A 22,055-nucleotide genomic window follows, 5' to 3' on the forward strand; every position below is an offset into this window, starting at 1 on the left:
AAAAGCAAAGTACTAATTGATTAACAATATGTCTTGATATCTGTATTACGTGTAAAAGGGATAGATTAATATTCTATGCAAAGATGCTGCATCTTTAGTGTGTTCTTTGTGTCTCCGATTAACTACCTATACCCCTCCATTGAGATGTTGTGGCAATGACATATCTTAATCTACTTAGTTAGCGGGCCAGGGATCTTTAGTTAACGGATTATCAGCCAGATTTGAGTAATAGACTCCCCATTTAGCTTTAATGCATTTTGCATAGAGAGCAACTACCCCTCATCACTCTTTAAGATAAATCGGCTTAACGGCCACAAGAATAAAAAAAAAATAAAAAAAATTCTAAAGATGTTAGCTTGCTAGCATATGCATGAATCATAGAATTTTGCAAATTGAGGCTAAAACTCAATGCAAGGGCGTTACAATATAACAAATAATCATATAATGAACAGTAGAGCACTCAGCTAAGCTATATTTTTATCTGTAGTCTCTCTTATGAACTTAGATTGCTCATTACAGTGCTTTTTCATTTTTGGAACCTTTTGAAATTAGTTGTTTGATTTTTTTTATTAAAAGTTTCTACCTTTCTTTAAAAAAAAAACATCTCTGAGCTCATTTGGCAAAGAGATAAAATGATGGCTTTTAGACAATTAAAATTGCCACCACACCTCTGCATACATTTTTATTGAATCTGGGGGGTTTTCTCCTTAATTGTTGCTTCTTCGTTTATGGATTTACTGCTGTATTCATCTATTGACAACCCCATCTGTGTTTCTGTATCTGCTGTTGCCCACCTTCTGTTATCGTGTCTGTGTTGATTTAACTTGTCTTTTTACTTAGAAACCATCAACCTGAATAAATATTTGAATTAGCCTAAAAGGCTATAATCACATATATATGCATTTTTTTATGTTAAAAAAAGTAATGTTGTCTTAAATGAACAAACAAGCAAACAAACAAATTATTTAACATAGAAACTACAATTGGAGGTCCACAGGCTTCTTGCTCTGCTCTATTCTGATGCATCCACTTGCGGACGGCTGGATGGCTCTAAGATTGCTCGCTACTTTAATTGCACTGGTTGTTATGTTGGGAAGGGCTGCGAGCTTGCAGGAGAGACTATAAACAGAGGGATGACAGGAAGTAGGGGTGGGGTTACTCCTCGGCAACAGTTCCGCCCTCAACTTCTAATGAACTACTAACGTTCTGCAGAAACTATGTTCTAGAAAACGACACAAGTTTTTTGATTTAGGCTAAAAAATGGTATAATCACAACCAAAAGACCACTGGGAACATTTTCTTAACATCAGAGGGGACTTTAACTAAAGATGTATACATGTCTTGTTTTGCTTTACATCCACTTTCCACTTGTCTACCCCCTTGTTTAATATTCACTTAGAGATATCTAAAGGTACATTCACACTGGGCCATTGAATCTGTATTAGAACGCGTTACCCTGGATAGATTGGATCTGCTCTGTTTAGCAGATCCAAAACAAACGGTAGTCTCAACTCCTTCAGAGGGTTCACCACAATGCAGCTTATCAGTGCCGGAGCTAGAACATTTTGTTATACGGGGGCAGGAGGGGGGCAGAAGACTTTTGAAGGATGGCAAATAAAAACAGCAGAATGGAAGGCCATTACAAATGAAAGGATCAAAAATGCACATCCGTCAAATATAGATAAAACACGTAATTTCAGGGGCTCAAACTTTCAATAAAATAAACTGCTTCTGTTATTTTTGCAATGCTTAAATAAGCTTGAATTGATGATTTCTTAATATTTATCAATAATGATAATATTAACTCAAATAATGGGGGTCGGGGGGGGGGGGGGGGGGGGGCAAAACTTTCTGCTGAGGGGGCAGCTGCCTCTCTTGTCTCCCCTGTAGCTCCGCCCCTGCAACTTAATAACATTCAATCAAAGTAAATTAAACCGATTATGTGATATACGCATCACTTTCAGTAGAAAAAAGCACAGAATGTGATGTTGAAGAACAGAAAGGTGGAACTTGTGATCAACCATCAAAGGCCAGAATTACCTGCAACTGTGCTGTTGTTGTTTTAATCACAGCAAGGAGTCAGAATAAAACCCCTAACAGGTGGGGAGCTACACAATTCTTCTAAGACTCAAAAGTGCAGTGTGAAACCAATGAAGAAGTAACTAAAAGTGTAAAAATATTTTGGAGTTCTCTTTTCATTCGTGCCTTTTCTGCAAGAATATCTAAGTCTAAAAGAGTATTAAGAGTTAACTGTAACCAAATACTAATATCTCTGTTTTATTCTGCTCTTTAGTGCTGCTCTAAGAACCAAAAACCACACATTTGGAGGCCACAAATTCCACAATCATTTAGTCATGACAGCCAACAAAGTGACTTTGCTGTACAGAATTTGTCTTGTGTCAATATTTGGCTCTTGCGATATATATTAAAAGCAGAAGCTTTGTGTGGACACCCCCACAAACACAGCAGGAAATCCTATAAATGATGCAGACTCCATACATAAAGGCAGCCTGCATATATATCTGTGTCGGTCCCCTACCTGCATGAAAACCTAAAACTCTCCCTTGAGTTTTAATCATCATTCATCACCAGGCGTGGCTCAGTGTTTGCGTGTGTTTTTGAACAGCAAACCCACCGGTTGGGATGCTTTGTTTTCAGTTGCACAACTGATTGCATGTATTTACAAAGCCTTAGAATAACTGCACTGTTTAATGAGATATATGGTTTTAGGTGAACATGAATGTGCGTTTTGGATGTTTCATCTCCTTGCATTTTTTTCTCTTTGCCAGTGTACATGGGTGTGGGTGTGTGGGTGTGGGTGTGTGTGTGGGGGGGGGTATTGTCCACCAGGTTTGGCCCTTTACTGATTGTGTAACTTTAAGGCGGTAAAAAATAATAAAACTCTGTTGATTAACTTTTTTCTTCAAAATCAACATTAGCTCTATATTATGGAGCCTTGAACATGACATTTAAGAATAAGAAATAAACAATTTGTTGATTTGCGCAAATTAGCATTTTGTTGGCACAAATTAGTATTTTGTGTGCACACATAGGCATTTCGTTTGCACAAATTAATATTTTCTGCACACAATTATCATTTTGTTTGCACAAATTAGCACTATAACATGACGTGCTAATTTTTACCTACAAAATTCAGATTTCTGTCCACAAAATACCAAACTGCAGATACAAATTAGTATTTTGTGTCCATAAATTATTAAAGGGTACAAAAAATACTAAAATACTAATTTGTGCACGCAACATGCAAATTCTAACCTATAAAATACTGATTTCTGCATACAAAATGCTGATTTGTGGCCACAAATTGGTATTTTGTGCCATCGGCTGCCTGGGAACTGTGGGGCGAGGATAATTTCCTCTCAATTATCATGTTATCTTTGTCTTTTCTTTGACAAAGAATTCAATAAAATTTAACTGATCAAACTGATGTTTTTTTTTTAAAAGAAGTAAATGGCTAACTAGATATCTTTTAGTTATGCAAAAATCATAGTGAAGCTTGAAAAAAGAGAAATGCCCTTTAAATGGTCTAAGAAACAGAGAGAAGGAAAATACGGGTGTTAGTGCAACAGTGATAGCAATGACATATATTTTTATTGTTTATTCCAATTTATATCAATATAAATTATGAGAATGTGCTTGTTTGGTTAGTTGATTCATAGATTTTTATTAAAAAACAATTCTTTCTGTAATTTTGGGCTTCAGTCTGGAACACCACCCCTCCAGCTTTTGAGAAGACCTACTCCCACGGTACCCATGTGCTTTCATATGCAGACCGTTTTACCAGTTTGTAAAGGTTCGGGTTAATGTTGTCCAGTATTTAAGCGGGTCATCTCCTCTGGAGAGGTAGGGCTCAATAATGCAGGACCACCATCGTGTATTCTGTTCTTTCACTGTCTTTTTCTTGTGCTGCACCTGCAAAAAAACAAAGGTGGCTAAAAGCTCCCATTACTAGTTCTGGTTGGGTTTCACGGCTGGTATAGCTGCTTCTGTCCCTGCCTGATAAAATATGCAAAATCACTGAAGAGTGTTTGGATTGTTTTGGAAACAAGAAGATTTATCAGTGGCTCAGCAGTTGCCCTGGCAAAGGCGTCTTGGTGCGTTGGTCGAGTTTCTGACGTGAGATGCTGAGATAGTGGCCGTTGCCATGACATGTGACATGTTCTCCCCTTGACATCTTGTTTGTGTTAAGTGTCGCAAGTCGAACTGCTGTTGGACTGCTCAGATTTGTAATTTTCAACAGACCCAACCCTTCAAAATTACAGTGAGCTGCTCAACACGTAGGCCTGATGTCAAGAGGCCTCGTTTCTGTGGTCACGTGACTTTGATAAGCTTGGAACAACAGCTCATAACACCACTGCCGGAACTTACAGTTCATGAATCGAGCAGAACATTCCAACTAATGAGCCTTCTGTGGCCACAAATCAGTAGTATGAATAAATAATACTAATTTGCGATCACAAAATGCTAATGTATTCTCAAATTGATTTTTTTCTAAAAAGCTAATTTGAGGCCATGAAATACTCATTTGTGAACACAAAACGCTAATTTATGGCCACCATTTAGTACTTTGAAGGAACTATTTCTTTTATTCGTAGATGTCATGTCCAGAGCTCCGTACTATTTCTTGGAATTCCTCCAAAAATCACTCCTTTTTTTAATCAAACTTTAATTACAACAATCTCAAATTGGCTTAAAAAACTCTTTGCACCGTTTGCCGTTTCAAATCCTCCAGTGTAACACAAGCTCCAACACCTTGAGTTCTGCTTTTGCGACTAGTAAACCACAGATTTGACAGTTTTACTATAAGCTACACCCTCTTCGATTCCTCCTCCGCAAGAAATGCATGTATTTGTGTTTTGCAAATAAGTAAAAGATGCATATAAAAAAATACCTCAAGTCTTTTTTTTGTTTTTGTTGCTTTTTTTTTGCCATAACACACAAACAGACAAAGCAGCCCTGAGTTCACCACTGCAATCGTACACAGAACTTCTCCTGTCTGTGTGACACGCACAGTTTGTTTGGTAGTTTTAATTTGACAGGGCTCTGAATAGAGCCACACACACACACACACACTGGGACCTGCACACACCTTTAATTTGACAGCGTCTAACAAGAGCCTGCTGCTTGTCAAATGTTCTCCAGTGGCAGCAGGGATCTGCAGAGCAGAGGGGGTTCTGTTCAAGGACATCTGTGAAGAAAAACACACACACACATGCACACGTGCACAGTCTCCAGCACTGACATACTCCGGCTTTGAATAGGCTGCACACACGCTGAGGGGTTTCCACACTGCCGATGCTCTTGCTCTTCTGCTTTCCTCTCTTTATCTAGCATTCCATCTCTTTATTGCTGCTTTTGGTTTTAAGCACTGGGCTGAGGGACTGAGATAGACCACGGGGGGATTTTGATGACGGCTTCCCCTGTTTGGTCCAGCAAGCTGATTCCCCTCTGCAGCCCTCACACACAGACGCATCAATTTTCCCTTCACTCTCCCATCCAAACACCATGAGACCTTTTAAAGTTACTCAAAGGCAGATCCGACTTTAGTAGCAATCCTCTGGATTTCATCCCATTGAAGGCGTTAGCGTGCACTCGTGACACATTTGCTTCTTCTGTGTGTGCACCGGGGAGCAGCCATGCTGTCTCCAATGCGATTTCCGCGGGATACTTTGCTCATTAGAGGGATGAGAGTGCGACTTGAGTGACTTATCATTGGCTCCCTGCTCAACTCGGTCTCAAGACTGGTCCTGCAGAGTGGGAAGAAAATGTGTCGGATAAAGAGCAGCGGGAAACACCCCCAGACGAAATGATTGTGAGAATATGATTTGTAAAGACTTTTTTTTTTTTACAGGAAAAAGGTATAGAACTAGAAACTTATATTGTAGAAAACTTCTAGAAATCTTCGTAGTTTGCAGCAAAAACCAAGAATGTCAGCCGAAAAACCAAAATGTCACCCATTATTATTAAAAGAAAATCAGTGAAAATCAGCAGAAGGGCAAACATTATCCATTAGATCATATCTTTGACTTTATGTCTTTCCCTGTGTATGCCTCTGTCAGATAAAATGCACATCCGCTTCCAACGATCTAGAAAGCCGGATCACAGCAAAGCATCCAAAATGTCAACATGTACATAAATGCGACTCTCCAATTCGCAGTGACATTAAACCGGGGAGAAAATTGTTGCAGAGAGTTCAATTCTTTGCATGATAACCAGCGATCCGGGGAGCAGAAGGGAAACATTAACCTGTTTTAAGTCTGCGATTGTATTTTTCGATAAATTCGGCACAGGCGTTGCTCCGTACAGGAGAGGTCTTGTGATGATGAAAAACTGCAGCGGATTATTTGAATCCTGTAAATCACACCTAAAAGTCACAGTGTAAAGCCAAGGCCTATGAAACTATCAGCCCGTAATAGAGAACGCAGACGATATGTTACTGCATTGCCAAGTGCTACCACTTAATACCATTAATCTTGGTGCTTTTTTTCCTCCCCATCACCACCTCTTCATCTCCTTTTCTCTCCATCTCTTTGTTGGTGTGCTCGGCGTCCTCTAAAAGTATGGATCTTGACCGCAGCCATTTTCCGCAGAAGAGGGAAAGGCTAAAGAGAAAGCACTGACCCCTCTTCGCTGCAATTTTCCCCTCATCAACTTGTAAGACTTCATTAACTTCCATGGAGGTAATTTCTTCTTTCAATGCTTTTGTGAAGGAGGCAGGGCTGAGGGTTCGGATGTTTTCCTCCCATTTTGTGCTTTTCTTTCTCCTTTTTTTTAAACAAAAAAAAGATAAAGTCTGACAAAACCCATTTCCAACGCAGTTTTCTACCTCTTTACAGTCATTTAGGGAAAGAAAATCTGCATGAAAAAGGGATTAATAATACTGTAAATAAAGGGAAAATGTTTCACTGTTAAAACAATGTTTAAAAAACATAAATACATTTTAAAACACCCCATGAGCCAAAAAAAAGCTCAGTATTGGGTTGTAACCTGATGGAAGTGAGGCTGCTGCTAGTTGAAGAAGCTAAACAGCAGTAATTGTGAGTCAATGCTGCCCTCTTCAGGAGCCTTCATGTCCCTGTTTGAAAGGAAACGTCCCAGGTGTTTTATGATTTCTCCTTTTTATCTCTTTGTTACTTCTACATTATATCTGTCAATTGCTTAACTGCCGAGTTGTGTCTAATATACTTTAAACAATTTGTTAAGGCTAAATTGTTGGATTTTTCCCTCTCTAAGCGATTTCTTAGCATCTTCACAAGTTCAAATATCATTTAACCCTCGTGCTATCTTAGATGACCCCACCCTTACATTGACGTGTTCTCCCTACCATGACAAAGGTGGATAAAGGTGGAAAGATTTCATGTAATCCATGGAGACCAGTGAAGATCACAAATCATTGAAGAAAAAGGTTCAGCACACTGTCTAGTGGGTCTAGATGACCCAACTCCCAATGTTAAAGTGTCTAGGATAGCACAAGGGTTAAGAAAGGGTAATTGAAGTTTTGAAGATCAACATTGGAAACAAAAACCCACAAAACATGAATAATAAAAAAAATCTAAACAAAACCAACCCTTTCTATTGTGATCTAAATACCAAACTTCAGAGTAAAAGAGCAGCAAAAAGCTGCCGCGAAAATCTTAAAAATAAAAAATGAAATTAAAATATCTGTGTACTAAAATTTTATTTAATAAATGAAGATTAAAATAATAATACTTTGAAGAAAAAACACGTAAATGTGTTAAAAAAATACATTAATAAAAAACAACAATTCAGAGGTTAAAATTAATTAAGTGTTGTGCCTATATTATATATCTATGAAATTCCTTAAAAAAACTGCATTTTTATTCGATTTCTTCTGAAATGCTTACACCGTCAGTGATGCACAGTTGTTTTTGTAAAACTTTTCATTAAAAAGCACGGAGGGAAACATTGTCAGTGTCTAAGAACGGCAGCCCACGTCCTGTGCACTCCAGTAAGCGATGTTCATCTGTCTGTGCAGACGTGGAAACGTTTCTCTTTCTCTCTTTCCTCTTAGCATCTCTTCATGATACATGAAGTACCACCAGCGCTTGGCTTGTGGCAGAGGCAAATGCCAACTGCTTGCTCTTCCAAATGTCAGAATCTGACAAGCTGCAGACATTCAATAACCATCCCTACTGGGCGATTTCCGTCAAGCATGCCACAGTCCCTCATGTCTCCTGACAAGGCTCCACTGAAGAGGCTGCATTTTATCTGGCGGTTTCCTCCTTAGGACGCCCTCTAGTGGTGGAATGTACCAGCAGCCTGCAGTCAGGCTTTTTGGTTGTCAAAATGTAAACTCCTACTTTTTTACATAGACTCTGACAAATACCTATTAAACAATAGATTCAAATTTTTAGCCTAAGAAAGAAAATGAAGTACGGTTATAAGTAAAATATTTGCTTTTCCTAAAGAACGTAGCAACAAAATGAAAAAAAAAAACATTTAAAAGCAAAGAAAACAGCTCACATTTTCTTTTTTGTTTAGTTTTTTTTAAACTATTAAAGGTTTGGATTTCACATTTTGACAGGTTGATACTTTAAAATGTTGTATTTTTAACCCTTTTTATGCATTTCCTTACTACTTCCTTACTACTTTCAAATTTGCTCTAATAACTTATCTTTAAAACTCTTGCCTGGCATCTATCTTTTGAGAAAAACCCCAACTTCAGCTCTTTTATTCTATTAGACAATATTTCTACAATGAACCTGAAACTCTCCAAAAATCATATTTTTTTTTTTCTCAAACACATAGAGACAAAATAAAAATGTATACATCTGAAAATAAAGCAAAAACGAGGTTAAAACTATGTACAAAATATATAATATAAAGAAGCAGGCAAAGCTTCAAGAAACTACAAAGATGATGACATTACCATAAAAAACAATTAATGGGACCAAAGTTTTCTTATCTTTCATCTTATCTAAATGTCAAAATTCGCAAATGACTCTAAAACGCACGGTTTGGAGGACATTTAAAGGACGTTTTGAAATGATTTTGCGATGGCTACAAAACCAACAGCTCGGTGAGCATTTTGTCCCAACATTTTTCAAAGTTTCCAACAAGCCGAGAAAAAAACGTGTTTTTTTTGAGCGACCTTCACGAAATTTCACACACCTGCTGCCAGCTTCAGTCTACAACCACAACTGAAATTTTGGTGACCTTTGACCTAAATAAAATAAAATAAATAAAATAAATTTATACTGTATTCATCCCTCAATGGGGAAATTCTTCTCCGCATTTGACCCATCCCCTGGGGGAGCGGTGAGCTGCAGCTGAACCGCGCTCGGGAGGCAGTAGTGTTAAGGGCCTTGCCTAAGGACCCCCACTGGGTGATGTTTACTGCTTGCCATTGATATGGTAATTGCCCCCCAGTACCATTGCTTATTCCCCTCCGGGAATCGAACCCTGGATTCCTGCATGGTAGCTTGTCACCTTACCAGCTACCATGCAGGAATCCAGGAAGAGCCAGTCATCTTGCGTTGTATATGCATGTCAGGGTTCTGACTTTTTCCTTAATAAAGAGAAAAACCACACAGGAGATGACAACTTTTGCTAGACTTCTGCAGCAGGAGAATCGGTCTGTGACAGCGCGAACTGTCACAGAGGAGTTCTGCCTTCCCAGTGTCTCCAGTCTGGTTTTATTGGTGGCCAGCGTTGATAACATAAAAGTAGGTCATTCAATCAAGCAGTACAGGAACATCATATTCTTGTATAATCACAACTTTTCAGGTCATTGTTTTCTTACTAAAGATAGAACTGAGACGAACATATCATGGTGATAATAGCGTGTTAGCAAATGATAATTACATAACCCTAACAATGCACATACAAATAGATGTGTCCATTTCTATCAGATCTTCTCAGTCAGAGGTCTGAAAATGAGTGTTTTTTACCAAATGTATAAAATTATTTATTCTTGTTGGACTTTTGTTGTTCAAATCTTAAAAATTATACTTTTTCTAGTTGTTTTGAAACCTTATGCATTTCCTTGTGTTATGTATTCACCTAAATGGACCCTTATTTTCAAAGTAAAAGCTCACCATCAGTGTTTTTTCAGAAACTATACTTAAAAAAGAAAAAAGGGCAAGATAAATTGTGGTAATGTTCATTTATTAAAGGCACATAAGTTAAATGGAATACATCAGTTGTGCTTGAAATTTACATTCTTTAACAATCACTTCTCGTCACATATTAGGGATCTGCCAGTTATCGACTAAAAGAGGATTTAATTTCATAAAATAACTATTTTTCAGTCTCAACAGTAGAGTAGAATAACTTCTGTAACACTAGGAACTTTTTTAACCAACATCGTTTTACTTTTAATAATTGCAGGATATACATTTGCACGTCAGCACAACTTATCGCATTTAGCAGTTCTATTTAAAATACTTCAAAATTTGAGGGCCTTTTAAATGTTTTGTTGACAGTTCAGTCTCGTAGCTTTTGTTTTGTGCCAGACCAATAAAATAAACCCACTACAAACCTTAATAAATAAGTAAAACATCTAGAAGATGACTAGAAAATGAAAGGGGACATGTTATACCACTTTGTTTTCAAACCCACCCAAAAGCTGTCATTATGTAAAATGGTCAGATAAATACGAATCTTGTTGCATAATCACTATGCACTGTGGTCTTTTAGTTTTTTGTTATTTTGTTTAATTGAAAAAGAAAAAAAATACAATTGGAAAGACCGAGGTACTGACTTTAACTACTTTGACCAGTGATGTCATTTTTTGAGAACCACGTTTATATACTCTGGATGAGAGTGTGCTCCAAACATAAAGGAGAACTCTGTAGATCCAATAAAAACCTTGGGTGCTGATAGAAGTTCTCCACAATGTCGCTCTCTGCTTGATCACACATTATTACCAGTCTGGCTTCAGCGTTGGGCAATGTTTCATTAAATAATGCTTTAATGGAAGACGGAAACTGACTAATCTTGAACCACACACTGCAGGAAAGTTGAGTAAATCTTAAATTTCAAATTAAAAGCTTTCCTTTGTTATTGAGAACAAAATGTTACAGGTTTACCGCTGGCTACAGAAAAAAAAGGGGAGGAAAACAAGAGGCTACATCTCCTTTAAAGATCCACTCTGATGAAAATTGTGTTTTGGGTGTTTTTAACATGTTCTTGGAGCAGTTTTCTGATGACATATAGACAGAAAATGAAGCTCAAAATGGCCCTTTTGAGTATTTCTTTTTTCAAATGGTTGCAGACGGGGGAAAAAAAAAAATGCTGTTGTAATTGTGACAAAGGCTCCCTGCTCTGCATCCACACGTCACGTGTGTTCAGGGGCTAACAGCTGACATGGTAACAAAACAACTAAAGGAATTAATTTACCCAAAACTGGTATTGGCAAAAACGTGTGAGATCACTCCCTGGTGATTTCTTTACAAAGTCAAAATGCTGCAGTTGTTTTTTTTTCAAAGGTGGAGATGACAAAAAGATCTTCGTTTTCCTCGTCCGAGCTGGCATCTGGCTCAAAACGGTTTTTCTCTCAATTTTTGTTCCACCAGTAATGTTAGATTAGGGATGTGAGGGGCTGTAAGCTAGCGGGAGGTGAAGTTTTTTGATTTTGGCTCAAATTGGCATAATCATAATTAAAAGACCACTGGAAACCCTTTTAGAATAGCTTAAAAAAATGATTTGACACCAAAAAACAAAATTTTCACCTGACTGGATCTTTATAGATCTGCCAACATTCCACAGTACTTCTAAAGCAAAGATGTTTTGCACACTTTTACAATCCTATTTCCGATGTCTCAGTGAATTCCTTTCCAAGAGTCGTCTTCTTTGCAGTCATCTGTGTTTTCGTTCAGGCCTCTCAAGTCCTTCATGCAAGCAGCCAGAAAGCTGCGGCACTTGAGTGTGTACTGCTGAGGGAAATCCCGGAAATGGCTGACGTGGTGACTGGAAACAAAATCGAAGCCGTCCACCGGGACGCCCTTCCTCTTCAGAGTGTCCATGAAGCGCTCAATGTCACTGTGCCGGATCACCTGATCCGCCTCGGAGTACAGGTAGAGGTGAGACCAGCGGGGGGGGCGGTCCTGCACTGCATCGTAGTGGTTCTTGTGAATGAACTTGGTCAAGGGGTACAACGCCACCCGCAAGAGGAAAACGCTCACCGCAAAAAGCGTGAGGAGGGTGTACCTTATAAAAGGGCTGATCTGAGGCCCGAGGGTGGCCGTCAGGGCGCGGAGGGCCCCTCGGACGTTCCCACTACCTGGGGCGCTGTCTACCACGGCGCCGATGATGCACAGCGAGCTGAACTGTTTGTCGCTTTGCAGCAGCTCTATGATGTAGCGGTACAGCATGAAGCCCCCGTTACTGAAGACGTGGAAGAAAACGGGGCAATTCTCCACCTCATAGTCGTAGAGGATCTCCAGCAGCTTCAAGGCCGTGTTGCTCAGCTCCTTGTAGCCAAAAGACTCAGAGATGAAGACAGTTTTTAGAGGAGCTGTGTAACGGATGGTGACGCATCCCTACAGGTAAAACAAACAGGGAAAGAAGTGTGATGGTTCTGTACACAAAAAAAGGGGATCTGGGATTTGTAGTTTTATTATTTGTAGTTATTGACCTGCTCACTGTAGATGGAGCTGTATTTGGAGAGATGCTTGTCTTTGCAGCCAGCCCAGCCCAGCAGGATCACAACTGGCTCCTTTGTCCCCTGCCAGTGTCTCTCTGAAACCAGCAGCATAATAACACAGCAGTGCGTTAGCACAACAAGCTAGCTCATTTATCTGTGGTGACGTTTCTGTTCCTTCCGGCTGAAGAAATAAAACCTAAGTCCCAATAAAGTAAAACAAAAACGAACAAAAAAAATGCATTATTTACAATAAAAGCCATGCTGACCTGAGGTGCTCGCGTCAGGAAACACGATATTGTAGTCAAAGTCGTCGGCTGCCATTTTTAAATGCTATAGCTTCGGCTGTCGTTCTGTCATCTGGTCGATCTATGCAAATCTAAAAACAGTCAATTTAAAAGAACGGTTTTCAAAAACGTGTGAGACACAGCAAGATGGATCCCAGCTGATAGCAACAAGATCGACTGTGCCGCCTGTGATGAGCTAAAAGCCGTGGCTTTAAGATGAGACTGACATCCGCTAGATCACAGCCGGAAGTGGCACTTTTGCTTTTTTTTTCTTAAAGCATAACTCGAGGCACTCATTTTTCTTATGTTGCTGAAAAAAAAAGTTACCAGCCAATAATATTCATTTTATTTATTGAAAAAAAATGGAAGATTTTTTAATACTTTTTTGAAAATGTACGTGTGCTATTTTAAAATATTGGCGTGTAGAAAAAAAATATTAATGCCAGAATTTTAAGAGACAGCGAGTTTCACATGTCAAATAATAGTTGTGTAATTTAATGTCATGGCTTTTTGCTGGCGCGCGCTCTCATCCAAACGCTATTTAAAAACAAAACTTTATTGACAAATATTACATATACAGAACATCCTTCAACACTCCAGTAAAAGAACAGCAGATTACTGAATTTGCTAGGAGGCTGAAAAAGAGAAAGAAGCAATAATTCTTAAAAACTAAAAACCTATTTACTAAAGTATCAAATGAGACTAAGCTTCTAAAAGAAAATCTTTTACCAGCTTTTCTGTAAGTGCAGGATGATTCAAGACTTTTACAACATAAACGCTTCGAGCGACAGTTGTCTGTCTGCAACAGAGAATGGCAAGTGTGTCTTCTTTGTCTTATTTTGTTTTGTTTTTGCCTTGTTTTTTCATCAAACAGCACAAATATAGATTTTTTATAATCTGTTCCCCATGTTTAAAATGTTACATGGTTTCTATGTCCATTGATTTTTTATTTTGAAAGGACGGGATAATGTTATTGTTTTAATAATGCTCAGATTTGTCCCTTTTTAAGTCTAATTTTGTATTGGCAATTAAATAAACACAAAAAGACTTAATGAGTCTTTAATTAACCACTTGCTCTAAAAGGTGCTTTTTGTAATGTGTTTTTATGTGTAATAAATCTACTTTGCTAACCAAAATAATCAACTAAGTTAAAGCAAATTATTGAAGGAGTAAAGTTTTTTTAAGGTGCTATATTTTGTATAACAACATGAAGTTAAATTTCAATAACATTCAATGTCCAATTGAAATTTCAAAATAAAATACTTGTTTTGTCGCAAAGCTGCACCTGCTCTGGTGTTCCAGGGTTTTGCTTTTACATCTTTAACACTCTTCCAGATATACATACCATGGATAAACCAAACCAAAAATATCAACACAAAGTCAATGACAGTTGAATAAAACAGAAGCCAATTGCATTTATTTTCATTTTTTAACATCTTTAGAAAATGCAGCTGAATTGAACAAAACCAGGTCTTTTCTGATGACATGTTAAAAATTAACCATGCTTCTCAGCACCTTTATGTGTAAATCAATGGCTAATAAAATGTTTGCTGCTGAATAATGCTTATATAGATGAAAAAATGAAATTATTTAGTTGTCATTCCCTTTGCAAAAATGATATCAGCCAAAATCGAATAAACATCTTTCACTTTGCAGATATTCTGTCAAAAATGCTTGTAAAAAAATAAAACCAAACACTTTTGCAGTGACATCCAAATAAAAAAGAAGTGCCAAAATCCTATTCCGTTGGAGGAATCCTGTATTTTTATTTAATGAAAAGTTAATACTAATCAGAGTGTCTGCACTACATGCTCCCACCCCACACCATCTCCATCTTCTGCAAGTGGGCCTTGGATGATTTTGTGAATGTGCTTTTTACCACATTGAGAGGAGCTGCTTTGCCGCTCAGATAGACCTTATTAAGACAAGCAGGAAGACATGACTGCTCTTTCTCATTTTCGCCAACTTCAGAGTCCTCCTTCTTGGAGAGAGCGCAGGAGAAAGCGAAGATATAAGCCGTCATGTAGGCATCGAACCCCGCTCGATGCGTGCCTGTGTCGGCTTTCTTCTTTTGGGCCTTGACGGAGCGGTCGCTAAGCTTTTCCTCGCTTCCTTCTTCTGGTTTGCTTTCCTCCGCTGTGCCCGTTGTCGGGCAGTTTTGGAGTTCCGCTCCGCCGTCTTTTTCAGCGCTCAGGCTCTGCTCTTCGTCCGGTTTGGCCTCGCTTTCTCCATGTGGCAAATCATCTCGCCGTGTCTCGGTTGTCGTGTCCTGCTTGTCACCTTCTGGATCCACCTCCATGTTTGGTATTTTGTTTAGAGGGGCGCCGTCAAAAACTGCAGAACCCTCTGCAGTCGCTCCTCCACCTCTCTTTTTCTCTCGCTGTCTCTTCCTCTTCTTTCTCTTATCGTCTTTGCATTTCTCATCCTGGAGAATGATCAGGTCTGTGTCGTGGGATAATGGACACTTGGTGCCGTTGGGACACCAGCCGAAGGCCTTACAAAGACAAAGTATTTACAGATCAGGCTTTGTGCACGTCATACTTGGCAATATGTCAAGTATAAACACTTTAACTTCAACATTGAATTAGACATAGAAGTATGATACGTAAATATACTATAATACATATATTTTAATTTTTTTGTAATTTGAAGTGAATAAAAATTATTCTTGTCAGACCAATAAGGTTTTAAAAAAATGCTTATTATGACAGAACTAATAGAAATGTGAGTGTGAAGCACTCAGAATGATGTCATGGAATTTAAGCATGGTGGAGGTGGAATCATTGTCTGGGATAGTGTCTCTTAAGCCAGTGGTCCCCAACCTTTTTGTCACCGTGGACCGGTACAACGCAAGACACGTTTACCACGGACTGTTGGGGGGGTTGAGGTGCAACGCAAGGCACGTTTACCGCTGCCTGTTAAAGGCAGATTTCCCTTTTTTTAGCGGGTGGAGGTTCCTCTTCTGTCCCTTCATTGGACCATTTCACCTTGTCAAAGCAACTTTCTAAAGAAGTTTGTTTTTTGCTCATTTTGGTTGTTTGGGTTTAATTTTAGCGGGGTGTATCACGTGATGTTTGGTGTCGCGACTTTGACGTGCATTAAGTGTGACGGATGTAACAGAGAGAATCCGGTCACTTTTCAAAATAAAACGTTTTTTTCGTAAAAAATAACAATAAAATGGAAATTATTTTTTCTTTCTGTGCGTCCCGGTGCCAAAATTTCCCGCGGCACCGGTGCCAAGTGTCCTGCGGACCGGTGGTTGGGGACCACCGTCTTAAACTACAGACACACTGGGCATGTGTGAGTTTAATGACGCTAGTCCAAGCAGGGAGGGGCTGCTTCATCTATTTCTTCTTCTTCTGTCTACTAGTGCATGTCAGCAAAATGTCAAAGTCAGCTCTATTCTGATTTACAAAAGAATTCATGTCATAATTCCAGCCAGACAAAATCACTATTATTAATTTCTCTTTCACAATCGATTTTCAAACCGTTGGCATTTTCGTGAATGACAAGGAACGCCATCAAAACGTTCCTACCACATCCGAGCCCCTGACGGGTTTAAATTGCGAAGTGCGTTCACGTTGTGGGTACATCCCAAAAAACGGACCTAGAAACTGGTGCAGCTACCCAGGAACCCGAGAATTTTAAACACAGAAGTCTGAAACGTGCGTTCATGTTGACTTTTCATTGTAAGTGGGCGGTGTGAACGTAACTTTAGGCGGTGCCAAGGGAAATGGTAGATTCCGGAATCAAACAAACACGAAGATTTTCCATTATTTGCCATCAACTTCACTCACCTTTTTAGCTATTTTTACTAGAGAAGCCAATTTAGTTTTTCTAAATATGGGTATAAAAAATCCCTACTAACAAGCCCCTCCCCCTGTATTTTGTTCAAATGGTAAATAGCGTATACTTAAATAGCGCTGTTCTACCTACAAGGCCCAAAGTGCTTTACAGTCACAGACCCATTCACCCAGTCCCACGCTGGTGGCGGCTCCGCTGCCGAACACTGGCGCCAACCTCCCACCAGCAGCAAGGAATGGTTCAGTGTCTTGCCCAAGGACACATTGACTCATGGGCGTGCAAGGCTGGAATTGAACCTGCAATCCTCCGATCATGGGTCGGCCGCCCTACCGCTGCACCACGGCTGCCCTGTTCACTCATACGCTAAACAGTCGGTTATATTTCAGTGTTGCAACAGCCCAAAAGTGTTAAAACCTCAAATTGAAATCTTACAGAGAAGCGCTGGCAGACTTCAGTCTGTTCCTCTGAGGACGCCACCGCCGGACACTCTCGGTAATCCACATACGTGGACATGTGACCAGCATACTGACAGAAGCCAATGTGGAGGTGAGGTCCAGGCGCTCCCGAGCTGACACCGCGGCTGTTATCCAGCTTACTGACAAGAGAAGAGCAAGGTGAAGAAATTCACTACATGATTCAAAAAAAGAGCTTTCCTGAAATGGCAAACATAAACAAAGATGACTTATGCCCAGGTTTAGATTTAATAACCATCGGCCATCGGATGCATCAATACCCCAATCGATATTAGGAAAACCTGCGATATTAATGATCGATATTGCGATGACAATATAAATGGCAACACATGAACAAATAGCAAAACAACCAAAAACATAATTTCCATTTCACTGCAACAGTTAATTTAAATATCTGTCAACATAACTTAAACTATACTCCAAATGAACCTCGTCTACATATTGAACGAACATCTAACACAAAGGTGGGCAATGATTTTGACTGACAGGCCACATGGGGTTCTGATATTGGATAGAAGGGCCGGTCCAGCAGCAGATGAGTGGAGTGAGAAAGAAATAACATGGAATCTGGATGAAAACATTTGGATTGAAAATTATATTTTAAAACAGAGCATTCTAGAGATTTTATGTTAAAACTTTGTTCTCAATTTAGAGCCAATTGCACCAATGGCTTGATGTTCCCCATGTAAAACTTAGAGGAATGCTGCGTTCATGTGGTGTTTGAATGATAGGAAGAATGAAAAATCAACTAATCTTCCAACACCACATGGATGCTAGAGCAGAGTCCCCAAACTTTTTTCTTGTGAGGCCACAAGAACTCTTTTTCTTTAAACTTGTTTGATTTTTCTTGTAAAGCCCCACAATAACTTTTTAATAATTCATGATTCTTTTAATAAAATTAATAACACTATTTAGGAAATAAAAACTACCAAATAACTGTGATTTTTCAAAGACAAAAAGTCAGGGAAAAACATACTGATTTATTTAAAAGAATAAACAATAAATAGTGGATCCTCTCCCGTCATTTTCCCGCTGAGACTTTGAGGGCTGCAGCTCCTCACACTTCTCACAGTTTGCGCTCAAACTCAGCAGCTGTGTCCTGCACGTCTGTTTCTCATCCAGTAATAATGAAAAAAAAGCACATTTCTTTGTCTCCTGCTAATCATGTATGTGCGTTACCTTTTCACCACAACAGAGTTCCTCGTTTATTGCAGGAGTTACGTTCTAAAAATAACCATGATCGGTGGAATCCATGGAGTCTGATTACAGACGTTTATGGCAGTAAAACTCCTCACTGTTCACTTTCTACACTGTTCTCAGACAGACATGAACATTTTAACCCTTTTCTCTTGTTTAAATTCTCAAACCTTCATAGAAATCAGGATCTTAGAATGAAAAAGATCTGATCGATCACAGATTTCTGTAGATCTGAAGAGCTCCGTGTTTCTGTACAGCAGACATGGCACAGAGGAGATTGATTGACAGGGTCTCCAGCCAATCAGGACACAGAACAGGGTGCGCTCTGTAAAAAAGCAGCAATAATCGCTCTGAAAGAACGAGCTAAACCGGGAAAGATGAACTTTTTCCCGGTTTAGATTTTAGAGGGATTCAGGTTGGAGCACAGACTGCAGAAGGGGGGAATAAAATGTCACGTTCTTGATCGTGTGGCTAGATAAAACAAAAAAAACATGGGTCTCTGATATTGTTCAGTGGGTCGGACAAAACATGGAGGTGGGCCAGATCCAGCCCAGGGGTCATAGTTTGCCCACCCCTGATCTAACATAAAAGGGCTCCATCCGATTGGTCAAATGCATAAATTGATTTATTTGATTCATTAAATACTTCAGGCTGCCATAAGATTGTATTTGCACATTTAAGGATACGTCTTTTGTGACATGCATCGTGCACAGCTTGATACTACGATAACGATAAATTTGCCATTTATTGTGCAGGCCTGATATAAAGCTTGTTTTTCATATGCAAAGATTTTCAAAAGACGCTTACATCTATGGAAAAATCTTTGTGGTTATTTAATGGTGCATATAATATTGTCCAGGCACAAGCCGCTATTATTCCTTTCTCCTCCACGATCGATTTTCAAACTGTTGGCACTTCTGTTAATTAAAAGGCATGCCATCCATATGTCACTACCAAATCCTAGTCCCTGATTGGTCAAAGTTCAGCTGGTTTAGCCTTTCAACACGGGTTCAATGGCAGCGCGTTTTGTGCGAAGAGCCAGAAAAAGTCGTAGAAACTTGCGTAGAAACTTGCGTAGAAACTTGCGTAGAAACTTGCGAATGCGATGACTTTGAACAAGAAAGTCCGAAACGCATTTTAACAAAGACTTTTTAATGGAATTGGCCGTTTGAGCGCGTGTTGCCGATGCTGGAATGAATGTAGTTTGACTAAACAAACACCAATAAAAGATAAACTAAAGAACTACTTTAAAACTGAAGAGTTAAAACAAAAAGAAACACTTGCCATTTTTTGTAGGCGTACTCCAGATAGGAGGCAGTCAGCCGGAGCTCAAACTCTGTTATGTATTTTGTGTCATAAATGCCAGCAGGAAACATGTCGGACAGGTCTGCAGTGAAGGTGGCCAGGCGTTCAGGGAGGTGGGCATAAAAACTCTTAAAGAGAAAAAAAGACCTTTCAGCACATCAGCAGCTTCAAGTGCATGCTCGGAAACATATAGGACCACGAGAAGTACTCCACTGTCATTCAACTGTTATTTTATGCTATGTCTGAAGGTCAGACATGATTTTAACCATTATTTGTAAAAGTTGTCGTTAGGAATTTACAAATGAGCAATGAAAATAGAGGATGAAATGAAATCTGCACCTGGTAAAGGAAGGCCATGTCAATGAGGCCGTTATGTAGCACCAGGGGTTTTCTGGCCCGCAGCAGTTCAGTGAATAATGCCCGGATGTGGATCCCCCGATCGTCTGATCCTCCCTGGAAAAGAAGAAAAGGGTTTCTTTGAGGTCAAATGCCAGAACTCAGAACCCATCAGGGCGGCAGGAAGCCATCCCTCACCTTGTTGTTGCCCTTGCAGTAACTGATTCCATGGCTGTACTGCTTGTTAAAATCAAACCCGTGCTGAACCAGGAACTGTACGGACTGTGGTTCTATGATGTACTCCTCAGAACACAGCAAGGTGAGATTATACACCTGGACCAGGTATGAATCCGGACTCTGAGGTGGGAGGGGAAAGAAATACGGTCTTTACTTACAAACTAGACAAAGACAAAACAGGAGAAGTGTGCTTTCATATTTGAAACTTTTTTTCTTTTCTTTTTTTTTAATTCCAAGACCAAGTGTCTCATTCACAAAATAAACAGGGCAGTCAAAAAAAAAAAATACTCTCAACATTGATAAAGTGCTAGTTGAAATGCATCGAATCAATCTTGACAGATTTTCCTCCACACTTCACATTTTCACTAAAGAATAACCTAATCAAAGATGTGTGATGACCCTAATTTTATTTATTTCTGTTTTAATAAAGCATCTTTCCATTCCATTTTCCACCGAAATTGTGTTTGCTCTTATTTTTCCAATTTATTTCTAGAAAAACTTGCATTCTAACTATTACTGTTCTTTGGGTCTCATAAAGAAACATTCCAAAAACAATAAAACCTTTCAATATTAAATGGTGAAGTTACAAAGCTGTGAAAGTGCCATTAATGTTCTATTACCCAGGACATTGTATGTCCAACAGAAAAACCTTTTTTGTGTGTTTGCAAGTTGGAAATGACAGCTGGAGATATTGTACCTTATGGTCCAGTTTCTTGAAACACGCAAATCCAAGGGAGAGGATGGAGCGAGAGCGGGCAGCGTGGCAAATGGCCTTATACCGGTCTTCTATAGATCTGAAACATGACCGCAATTATCAGAGCAAGAACCCTGGAAAATAGGATGGTTACGTAGCAGAGTTGAAATTCCACCAAACAAGCTCACAGATCATTACATAGAAATGTTAGAATAACTATGCTTCACTCACTCAGCCAGAAGGGATTTCCTGTTTCCCAATCCACTGAGCTCCTGCAACACAAGTCTGACATGACTGCACAGTTCTCAAAACACTATTCAACCGTAAGGAGGGTTGGCCAAAGCCTGGTCCCCAAGAGCCACTGTCCTGCACAACTCGCTGCTGATTTGGTGATTCCACGTCCTGATCATTGACTAAACACACCTGATTGATTTAGGCACCCCGAATATTAATATAAGACCCCGGTGGAACAGGCAGCAATGTTGTGGTTCATGAGGACCAGTGTTGGCCAACCTTAGGCGATACCAAACCTAACATGTAAAAAAAAACGTACAGTGTCCAGTGCAATAAAGCTCGATGTTTTGATTGCAACCACCAAAGCTGGCCACAGCTCCTTAAAGTTGCCGCTATGGACATCAATTACGGGGACGACCTGAGAATCAGTCATGCTTGTTTCAGTTTCACGCCTGAAACGTTTTTCGTTACAAAATCAACAACACGAAAGGCTAGCTAACGTACAAAGCTTCCTTGTAAAACAGTTTTGGCAACAAACGTCTTTTTACACGACTTTTTTGCTTTATATTCTCTACCGGGTTTGTTTTTTGCTACATGTTCAAGCTAACCGTTCCGGCACCGTAAACATTGAAAACACGAGTTTTAAGGTCCTGGCAAATTACAGTTGACTTGCTTTTGCCTGACTAATAACAAGAAAAGAATTTCATTTTACGTTTTAAATAAATATTTAATCATTAACAATGAAAGCCTGAAAGAATAGAAGTGTAGTTTTTTGTTTAAATTATTGTCTTTAAAACCTTTTTTTGTTTAAATTCTTCACATCTAGCAAGGCATTATAGATAGCCTTCAAATCTTTTTGCGTG

The 22,055-nt window shown here is 39.3% G+C and overlaps 2 protein-coding genes across 2 annotated transcripts; both read right to left on the reverse strand.

Moving 5' to 3' along the window:
• Positions 1 to 11,705: 11,705 nt before the first annotated feature.
• tmem53 (transmembrane protein 53) lies at positions 11,706 to 13,167 on the reverse strand. The gene is made up of 3 exons (XM_004079048.4): positions 12,895 to 13,167; positions 12,620 to 12,723; positions 11,706 to 12,524 (listed from the first exon to the last, which is right to left on the reverse strand). Exons 1-3 carry the CDS (start codon positions 12,947 to 12,949, stop codon positions 11,805 to 11,807), a joined length of 879 nt encoding a protein of 292 aa, XP_004079096.1. The 5' UTR covers positions 12,950 to 13,167; the 3' UTR covers positions 11,706 to 11,804.
• A 1,135-nt stretch (positions 13,168 to 14,302) lies between these two features.
• toe1 (target of EGR1, exonuclease) lies at positions 14,303 to 21,838 on the reverse strand. Its single transcript, XM_011486573.3, has 8 exons — positions 21,512 to 21,838; positions 21,190 to 21,230; positions 20,962 to 21,058; positions 20,226 to 20,384; positions 20,031 to 20,144; positions 19,671 to 19,819; positions 17,149 to 17,311; positions 14,303 to 15,406 (listed from the first exon to the last, which is right to left on the reverse strand). Exons 1-8 carry the CDS (start codon positions 21,623 to 21,625, stop codon positions 14,717 to 14,719), a joined length of 1,527 nt encoding a protein of 508 aa, XP_011484875.1. The 5' UTR covers positions 21,626 to 21,838; the 3' UTR covers positions 14,303 to 14,716.
• Between the last annotated feature and the right edge of the window lie 217 nt (positions 21,839 to 22,055).

This window comes from Oryzias latipes, chromosome 17, assembly GCF_002234675.1.
Source record: "Oryzias latipes chromosome 17, ASM223467v1".
NCBI lineage: Eukaryota > Metazoa > Chordata > Actinopteri > Beloniformes > Adrianichthyidae > Oryzias > Oryzias latipes.

Coding starts and splice junctions, on each gene's coding strand:
- tmem53 (XM_004079048.4), bottom strand. CDS start 12,949: ATGGCAGCCGACGACTTTGACTACAATATCGTGTTTCCTGACGCGAGC. Junction 12,724..12,894: donor TCCTGACGCGAGCACCTCAG/GTCAGCATGGCT, acceptor TGCTGGTTTCAG/AGAGACACTGGCAGGGGACA. Junction 12,525..12,619: donor GCTCCATCTACAGTGAGCAG/GTCAATAACTAC, acceptor TTTTACCTGTAG/GGATGCGTCACCATCCGTTA.
- toe1 (XM_011486573.3), bottom strand. CDS start 21,625: ATGACTGATTCTCAGGTCGTCCCCGTAATTGATGTCCATAGCGGCAAC. Junction 21,059..21,189: donor AGGAAATCCCTTCTGGCTGA/GTGAGTGAAGCA, acceptor GTCATGTTTCAG/ATCTATAGAAGACCGGTATA. Junction 19,820..20,030: donor ACATGGCCTTCCTTTACCAG/GTGCAGATTTCA, acceptor TTTCTCTTTAAG/AGTTTTTATGCCCACCTCCC.